This window comes from Oncorhynchus clarkii, unplaced genomic scaffold, assembly GCF_045791955.1.
Source record: "Oncorhynchus clarkii lewisi isolate Uvic-CL-2024 unplaced genomic scaffold, UVic_Ocla_1.0 unplaced_contig_6397_pilon_pilon, whole genome shotgun sequence".
Lineage (NCBI taxonomy): Eukaryota > Metazoa > Chordata > Actinopteri > Salmoniformes > Salmonidae > Oncorhynchus > Oncorhynchus clarkii.
In genome coordinates this window covers 37,501-47,500 of record NW_027258152.1, presented here as the reverse complement: position 1 = coordinate 47,500, position 10,000 = coordinate 37,501, and the positions used below count along the sequence as shown (strand labels likewise).

Sequence of the window (10,000 nt, the reverse complement as noted above, 5' to 3'; positions counted from 1 at the left end):
CACTCTGGGTAATGTAGGATTTCAAAATGAAAGACCTGTTACAGATTCTTTACAAATGTCTGTCTGTCTGTCTGCCTGCCTGCCTGTCTGCCTGCCTGCCTGCCTGTCTGCCTGTCTGTCTGTCTGTCTGTCTGTCTGTCTGTCTGCCTGCCTCTCTCTCTCTCTCTTTCTTTCTTTCTTTCTTTCTTTCTCTCTCTCTTTCTTTCTTGCTTCTTTAAGGGAATCCATGATGTGGAATGAGTACCTCTGTGAAAGCTAATTCACGGTAATGAACCTGATAGAGAGAGACTGGAACAGTGTTAGGAGTCAGAGAGTGACTGGAACAGTGTAAGGAGTCAGAGAGAGACTGGAACAGTGTTAGGAGTCAGAGAGAGACTGGAACAGTGTTAGGAGTCAGAGAGAGACTGGAACAGTGTTAGGAGTCAGAGAGAGACTGGAACAGTGTTATGAGTCAGAGAGAGACTGGAACAGTGTTATGAGTCAGAGAGAGACTGGAACAGTGTTAGGAGTCAGAGAGAGACTGGAACAGTGTTATGAGTCAGAGAGAGACTGGAACAGTGTTATGAGTCAGAGAGAGACTGGAACAGTGTTAGGAGTCAGAGAGAGACTGGAACAGTTATGAGTCAGAGAGAGACTGGAACAGTGTTAGGAGTCAGAGAGAGACTGGAACAGTTATGAGTCAGAGAGAGACTGGAAGTGTTATGAGTCAGAGAGAGACTGGAACAGTGTTAGGAGTCAGAGAGAGACTGGAACAGTGTTATGAGTCAGAGAGAGACTGGAACAGTGTTATGAGTCAGAGAGAGACTGAATGAGTGTATTAAACAGTGTTAGGAGTCAGAGAGCGACTGGAACAGTGTTAGGAGTCAGAGAGAGACTGGAACAGTGTTAGGAGTCAGAGAGAGACTGGAACAGTGTTATGAGTCAGGGAGAGACTGGAACAGTGTTATGAGTCAGGGAGAGACTGGAACAGTGTTAGGAGTCAGAGAGAGACTGGAACAGTGTTAGGAGTCAGAGAGAGACTGGAACAGTGTTATGAGTCAGAGAGAGACTGGAACAGTGTTATGAGTCAGAGAGAGACTGGAACAGTGTTATGAGTCAGAGAGAGACTGGAACAGTTTTATGAGTCAGAGAGAGACTGGAACAGTGTTATGAGTCAGAGAGAGACTGGAACAGTGTTAGGAGTCTGGGGGGGGGGGGGGGGGGAATAGAGAGGGAGAGAGTCCTGTTTGTGATAATATTTATTGTTATTAATTGTGTTATGATGTATTTATTGATAGGCCTGTTGTTAATGAGTCATTCCTTTGCCAAAGTAAGCTTTGGCAGTATGCAAATTGAATTGAGAGAGACTTCTTATCTGTCTGGTCTGGTCAGGGCAAACACTGTCAGTTCTGTTTACCCAGAAGTCAATGATGAACCTCACACGACAACATTTCAGAACGTTCCGTTAGAATGAATGACAACTTGATAGGTTAGCCTCCACGAATGACTAAAGGACATTAAGTTAAATTAAAGACACGATCCAAAACCTAAAGCCTACATAACATGAAATTAAAAGCAAAAAATAATTAGATTTAAAGAATATAATTCTATTAAAAAGTAGACCTACAGAACCAGAACGGCAACAAGAGAAAAGTGTGATCTCACTCACTGTCCAGACTCGCTGAGAATCTTCAGCCCCTCCGGCGGGATCTGTCGCGTGATGTAGACCCGCGGTAGAGACGACATCTCTCTCTGCACGGCGCCCGGTAAACCCCCGGTAATACTTAATGAGTTTAACGGCACAACGGCAATCCGCTGGAGAGCCACGCGCAGAGCCACGCGACCGCACCACATCGTCGAGGAGAGGAGGTCTGGAGCTTTAGAGAGAGAAATGTAATTTCATTTAAATCTGTTAAAAACAAGGACTTCGCAACCTGAGCGCCTTTTCTGGTGTGTGTCGTATGTGTGTGTTGTTTTTGGCAGGAGTTCAGAGGGGAGGTACCGTAGGGGGTTGCCGTTCGGCCAATATGAAGGGAGGGATGGTTGACAGAGATTGCTGGCTTCACACACACACACACACACACACACACACACACACACACACACACACACACACACACACACACACACACACACACACACACACACACACACACACAGAGTTTGATCCTGTTGTACATGTAGCTATGTAAGTAACCACTAACCAGACAGTTGTGTGAAACAGGCTATGAGGCTCAGCCATGATGACCTGTGATCCACTGTTAACTAATATGGACCACATGACATGATCCAGTCAGCTCTATATAGATCTACTATCTATCTGTTATCTATTGTTACAGTCTAACTAACAACATCAGGTCTACTGTCTATCTGTTATCTATTGTTACAGTCTAACTAACAACATCAGGTCTACTGTCTATCTGTTATCTATTGTTACAGTCTAACTAACATCAGGTCTACTATCTATCTGTTATCTATTGTAATAGTCTAACTAACATCAGGTCTACTGTCTATCTGTTATCTATTGTTACAGTCTAACTAACAACATCAGGTCTACTGTCTATCTGTTATCTATTGTTACAGTATAACTAACATCAGGTCTACTATCTATCTGTTATCTATTGTTACAGTCTAACTAACAACAGGTCTACTATCTATCTGTTATCTATTGTTACAGTCTAACTAACAACATCAGGTCTACTGTCTATCTGTTATCTATTGTTACAGTCTAACTAACTAACAACATCAGGTCTACTGTCTATCTGTTATCTATTGTTACAGTCTAACTAACATCAGGTCTACTATCTATCTGTTATCTATTGTTACAGTCTAACTAACTAACAACATCAGGTCTACTGTCTATCTGTTATCTATTGTTACAGTCTAACTAACTAACAACATCAGGTCTACTGTCTATCTGTTATCTATTGTTACAGTCTAACTAACAACATCAGGTCTACTGTCTATCTGTTATCTATTGTTATAGTCTAACTAACATCAGGTCTACTGTCTATCTGTTATCTATTGTTATAGTCTAACTAACATCAGGTCTACTGTCTATCTGTTATCTATTGTTATAGTCTCACTAACATCAGGTCTACTGTCTATCTGTTATCTATTGTTATAGTCTCACTAACATCAGGTCTACTATCTATCTGTTATCTGTTGTTATAGTCTAACATCAGGTCTACTGTCTATCTGTTATCTATTGTTACAGTCTAACTAACAACATCAGGTCTACTGTCTATCTGTTATCTATTGTTATAGTCTCACTAATATCAGGTCTACTATCTATCTGTTATCTATTGTTATAGTCTAACTAACATCAGGTCTACTGTCTATCTGTTATCTATTGTTATAGTCTAACTAACATCAGGTCTACTGTCTATCTGTTATCTATTGTTACAGTCTAACTAACAACATCAGGTCTATTGTCTATCTGTTATCTATTGTTACAGTCTCCCAAAATTAGGATTAAGCCTACAGTAGGATAATTTACTAAAATTAGTGACGTCATCGTTGGGTTTTTCCTGACCATGGGACCTGACAAGGACTAACTCTAGGTTCTAAGGGTCCAAGGGCCAAGAGTACAGGACCCTTAGACCCAGACCCCCTCTCATCCTCACCCCCTCTCCCCTAACCTCCTCACCCTCTTACCCTCTCTCCACTCACCTAATCTCCCCTCACCCCCCCACCTCATCACCTCCTTCACCTCCCTCACCCCTCTTCTCCCTCACCTCTTCACCTCTTCACCCCCTCTCCTCCCTCACCCCTTCACCCCCTCTCCTCCCTCACCCCCCACCTCTTCTACCCCTCTCCTCCCTCACCCCTTCACCCCCTCACCCCTTCACCCCCTCTCCTCCCTTCACCCCCTCTCCTCCCTCACCCGTATTAGTTAGAGAGTCTGAGTTGTAAATGTTTCACTGGGCAGATGAACTTTGGCTGTTTGAACAGTGTCTCTGTTTTCTTTCAAAATGTAAAATGGTGTCTTGCAGGTTTTCAATAGGACCCATGATACTATGCACTATGATGCCTACACTTAATATGGAATCTGGTAAAATAAAAATGGCCGCAATGCCAAATACTCCCGAGAGAAAGAACAAATCACTTGTCTGGATATCCCAAAACATTTTTTTTTTCAGTTGTTTTTTTGTATCTTATTATTTCTTTAATAATCTATCAAATAAATATAATTTAAACGTGAACCTTGTCATGTGATCTGGGTAACCCGGAACAGTTTGATGTGTTATTTTTTTTAGCTGAACACAACCCTTCATTCGTAACAACAACTCAATGAACCTATCGTACACCGACAGGTAAGATATTTCGTCTCTGAATGACGATTTTTAAAGCGCATTTTTCGCAACATTCACAAATACCATTATGGACCCGTATCTGCAACCATAGGGAGATTTGTGCTTGATAAGTCATGACTTTTCAAGTCTATGGAGGGTTTTTTGCACTGACCCGGCATCGGGCAGTATCAATCAATCAATAAAATGTATTTATAAAGCCTTCAGTTTTTTTTTTTTTACATCAGCCGATGTACACAAAGTGTTTTGTACAGAAACCCAGCCGAAAACCCCCCCAAAACAGCAAGCAATGCAGATGTAGAAATCTAGCTAGTGCTAGCTAACGCCCTTCTGAGTAAGCAGTCAATGCTAAGTTAGGTTAGCCGTCGTTCCTAGCAAGATAAACACATAAGTTAGCTATTGACAAGGCTTTGAGAAGTTGTCAACCTCAAAATATGTAATATGGTACTACTACTAGTGTTACTGCTACTCTTATAACGTCCTCACGTTATTGTAGCTAGCTACTAGTAGCTAACTGCAGATTTTGGGACCAGGAAGATAGCTAGTTAGGAACCCATTAGTTAGGTAGCAAGCCCATTAGCTAGTTAGCAAGCCCATCAGCTAGTTAGCAATCCCATTAGCTAGTTAGCAAGGCCATCAGCTAGTTAGCAAGCCCATAAGATAGTTAGCAAGTTGGCAAGCCCATTAGCTAGTTAGCAAGCCCATTAGCAAGTTGGCAAGCCCATTAGCTAGTTAGCAAGCCCATTAGCTAGTTAGCCAGCCCATTAGCTAGTTAGCAATAGTGTTTATTTTGCTAGCTAACTTTACTCAGATATCAACTTCATTTGGGGTGGTGATGTAGCTAGACAGAAACTTTTCGCTCACTAAACAGAAAGCTTGATGTTGCTAGCTAAGTCGGAAAAACCCTTGTACCTTGACATTGGACAGCTGAGTATCATCATATAGTGAGTGGATTGTTCTGTAGCTATTGCTGCACATCAGGATATCCCGGGGTGACAACATCGTGTTATCAGATGTTACACAGACAAAGCTAGCGAAAATCATGTATTTGAGAATAACGTGACACAGGTATTCCTCCTCTTTTATCTCACCTGTAAGGACAGAACAGTTTCCCTTTTCAATCCTGGTCCCCAGAGACCCACCCACAGGGTGTATAGGCTTCTGTTTACAGCCCAGCACTAAACACACCTGGTAAACCAACTCAATGGATGGATAACAATCCTGGTCCCCAGAGACCCACCCACAGGGTGTATAGGCTTCTGTTTACAGCCCCCAGCACTAACACACCTGATAAACTAACTCAATGTATGGATAACAATCCTGGTCCCCAGAGACCCACCCACAGGATGTGTAGGCTTCTGTTTACAGCCCAGCACTAACACACACCTGATAAACCAACTCAATGGATGGATAACAATCCTGGTCCCCAGAGACCCACCCACAGGGTGTGTAGGCTTCTGTTTACAGCCCAGCACTAACACACCTGGTAAACCAACTCAATGGATGGATAACAATCCTGGTCCCCAGAAACCCACCCACAGGGTGTGTAGGCTTCTGTTTACAGCCCAGCACTAACACACCTGATAAACCAACTCGATGGCTGAATAAAAAGTTGGTCCATTGTATCAGGACTCTTAAGTACTGGGTTGGAATGAAAGCCTGCACATCCAGTCTATGGGTGCGTCCCAATTATATGCGTCCTTATTTGTAAAGTGTGCACTACGTCCCACAAACTCCTCTGAAATGAGTGGGTTGGTGGAGGAGAGTAGAGGTTGACCTCTAGAGGAGAGAGGGAGTCTCTTATTCCTGTCGTTTATATCCAAAGCAGTGAAGGGAATTGTACAAGTGCACATTTTGGGAGGAAGGAGAGACAATTGGGACGTAGGCCCCCCTGTGTCCTCAGGACTAAGGTGTAGAACAGTGGCGTAGACCAAGGTTTCCCAAACTGGGTCCTGGGGTCCACTCTGGGTCCACTCTGGGTCCTGGGGTTCCACTCTGGGTCCTGGGGTTCCACTCTGGGTCCTGGGGGTCCACTCTGGTTCCTGAGGCCCCACTCTGGTTCCTGAGGCCCCACTCTGCGTCCTGAGGCCCCACTCTGGGTCCTGGGTTCCAACTCTGGGTCCTTGGGTCCCCCCTGGTTGCACGTTTTTGCCCTAGCACTACACAGCTGATTTTAAATAACCAACTCCTCATCAAGCTTTGATTATTTGAATCAGTTGTGTAGTGCTGGGGGCCCGCGGGAGCCAGGACAGAGTTCATATAACCCTGACATCAGAAGGACTTCTCTCCTCCATGATCTCTCTCTCTCTCTCAATATCCAGTGCTTCTAGGACCAGTGAGTTTTCCCCTCCCGAGATGTCAGCTGACTCCATGGAGATTGATGACTCCCTGTACAGGTAAATCCCGTACTACCTATTTTAAGTATAATGACATGCCAGTAATAGTTACAACAAAACATGTTCTAGGTGCTGACTGACTCACAACAACATCATCTGATCTTCCCTGCCCCCCCTTCCCTGCCTCCCCCTCCCTGCCTCCCCCCCCCTCTTCCCTGCCTCCCTCCCCCTCTCTCCCTGCCTCCCCCTCTTCCCTGCCTCCCTCCCCCTCTTCCCTGCCTCCCTCCCCCTCTCTCCCTGCCTCCCTCTCCCTGCCTCCCCCTCTTCCCTGCCTCCCTCCCCCTCTCTCCCTGCCTCCCTCTCCCTGCCTCCCCCTCTTCCCTGCCTCCCTCCCCCTCTCTCCCTAATCCCTCTCCCTGCCTCCCTCTCTCTCCTCTCCATCCTCCCTCCCTCTCTCTCCTCTCCCTAACCCCCATCCTCCCTCACCCCTTCTCCCTAACCCCCATCCTCCCTCACCCCCCCTCCCTAACACCCATCCTCCCTCCCTTTCTCCCCTCTCCCTCCCTAACCCCCATCCTCCCTCTCCCTCCCTCCCTAACCCCCCATCCTCCCTCTCCCTCCCTAACCCCCATCCTCCCTCCCTCTCTCTCCCTAACCCCCCATCCTCCCTCCCTCTCTCCCCTCTCCCTCCCTAACCCCCATCCTCCCTCCCTCTCTCTCCCTAACCCCCCATCCTCCCTCCCTCTCTCTTCCCTCCTCCCTCCCTCCCCCCTCCCTCCTCCCCCCCCCCCCTCCAGTCGTCAGAGGTATGTCCTGGGGGACAGTGCTATGCAGCAGATGGCTCAGTCGTCTGTCTTCCTCAGTGGAATGGGAGGACTGGGAGTGGAGATCGGTAGGTGGCAGACGCATCAAATAACACATAGCATTACGTGACATTACATGACATAGCATTATGTGACATTACATGACATAGCATTACATTATGTGACATTACATGACATAGCATTACATGATGTGACATTACATGACATAGCATTACATTATGTGACATTACATGACATAGCATTACATTATGTGACATTACATGACATAGCATTGCATTATGTGACATTACATGACATAGCATTACATTATGTGACATTACATTACAGCATTACATCATGTGACATTACATGACATAGCATTACATTATGTGACATTACATGACATAGCATTACATCATGTGACATTACATGACATAGCATTACATTATGTGACATTACATGACATAGCATTACATCATGTGACATTACATGACAGCATTACATCATGTGACATTACATGACATAGCATTACATTATGTGACATTACATGACATAGCATTACATCATGTGACATTACATGACATAGCATTACATTATGTGACATTACATGACATAGCATTACATTATGTGACATTACATGACATAGCATTACATTATGTGACATTACATGACATAGCATTGCATTATGTGACATTACATGACATAGCATTACATTATGTGACATTACATGACATAGCATTACATTACGTGACATTACATGACATAGCATTGCATTATGTGACATTACATGACATAGCATTACATCATGTGACATTACATGACATAGCATTACATCATGTGACATTACATGACATAGCATTACATTATGTGACATTACATGACATAGCATTGCATTATGTGACATTACATGACATAGCATTACATTATGTGACATTACATGACATAGCATTGCATTATGTGACATTACATGACATAGCATTGCATTATGTGACATTACATGACATAGCATTACATTATGTGACATTACATGACATAGCATTGCATTATGTGACATTACATGACATAGCATTACATTATGTGACATTACATTACAGCATTACATCATGTGACATTACATTACAGCATTACATCATGTGACATTACATTACAGCATTACATCATGTGACATTACATTACAGCATTACATCATGTGACATTACATTACAGCATTACATCATGTGACATTACATTACAGCATTACATCATGTGACATTACATTACAGCATTACATCATGTGACATTACATTACAGCATTACATCATGTGACATTACATTACAGCATTACATCATGTGACATTACATTACAGCATTACATCATGTGACATTACATTACATAGCATTACATCATGTGACATTACATTACAGCATTACATCATGTGACATTACATTACAGCATTACATCATGTGACATTACATTACAGCATTACATCATGTGACATTACATTACAGCATTACATCATGTGACATTACATTACATACATCATGCATTACATTACATTACATCATGTGACATTACATTACAGCATTACATCATGTGACATTACATTACAGCATTACATCATGTGACATTACATTACAGCATTACATCATGTGACATTACATTACAGCATTACATCATGTGACATTACATTACAGCATTACATCATGTGACATTACATTACAGCATTACATCATGTGACATTACATTACAGCATTACATCATGTGACATTACATTACAGCATTACATCATGTGACATTACATTACAGCATTACATCATGTGACATTACATTACAGCATTACATCATGTGACATTACATTACAGCATTACATCATGTGACATTACATGACATAGCATTACATCATGTGACATTACATGACATAGCATTACATTATGTGACATTACATTACAGCATTGCATCATGTGACATTACATTACAGCATTACATCATGTGACATTACATTACATAGCATTACATGACGTAGCATTACATGACATAGCATTACATGACATAGCATTACATTATGTGACATGACATGACATAGCATTACATCATGTGACATTACATGACATAGCATTACATTATGTGACATTACATTACAGCATTGCATCATGTGACATTACATTACAGCATTACATCATGTGACATTACATTACATAGCATTACATGACGTAGCATTACATGACATAGCATTACATGACATAGCATTACATTATGTGACATGACATGACATAGCATCACGGTACATGCCAGAACATGCCATTAAGTGACATGACATAGCCATGACATGACATAGCGTTCAGTGAGTGTTTACAGTATGTATTGTGTCCATGTATTTCCTGTCATGTGACCGACGTCAGTCATCTCTGCCCTGTTTTCACAGCAAAGAACATCGTGTTGGCAGGTGTGAAGGTGAGTGAGATTTTAGACTGTGGCCCAAATTCCATCCTATTCCCCATAAGTCTCTGGTCACTAGTAGTTCACTATATAGGGAATAGGTCTCTGGTCTATAGTAGTTCACTATATAGGGAATAGGGCCCTGGTCTATAG

General features: G+C 42.9%; 2 protein-coding genes across 3 annotated transcripts in view; one reads left to right on the top strand and one right to left on the bottom strand.

The window, feature by feature from the left end:
- LOC139395867 (glyoxylate reductase/hydroxypyruvate reductase-like) overlaps positions 1 to 1,960 on the bottom strand; it is a 15,303-nt gene extending 13,343 nt beyond the window's left edge. The window contains exons 1-2 of one of the 2 annotated variants that reach the window (XM_071143177.1): positions 1,649 to 1,960; positions 1 to 4 (exon numbers count right to left, since the gene is read on the bottom strand). The exon at positions 1 to 4 is cut by the window's left edge and continues 130 nt beyond it. In XM_071143177.1, coding sequence (XP_070999278.1) covers positions 1 to 4; positions 1,649 to 1,833 — 189 coding nt within the window. In that variant the 5' untranslated portion in view covers positions 1,834 to 1,960. The remainder of the gene's footprint in view (positions 5 to 1,648) is intronic. The other variant, XM_071143178.1, reaches the window with a different exon arrangement.
- A 2,259-nt stretch (positions 1,961 to 4,219) lies between these two features.
- Positions 4,220 to 10,000, top strand: part of LOC139395869 (ubiquitin-like modifier-activating enzyme 6) — a 39,592-nt gene continuing 33,811 nt past the window's right edge. Inside the window, exons 1-4 of the mRNA XM_071143180.1 lie at positions 4,220 to 4,295; positions 6,614 to 6,688; positions 7,426 to 7,520; positions 9,834 to 9,862. Of these exons, the coding sequence (XP_070999281.1) occupies positions 4,273 to 4,295; positions 6,614 to 6,688; positions 7,426 to 7,520; positions 9,834 to 9,862 (222 nt within the window). The 5' untranslated portion in view covers positions 4,220 to 4,272. The remainder of the gene's footprint in view (positions 4,296 to 6,613; positions 6,689 to 7,425; positions 7,521 to 9,833; positions 9,863 to 10,000) is intronic.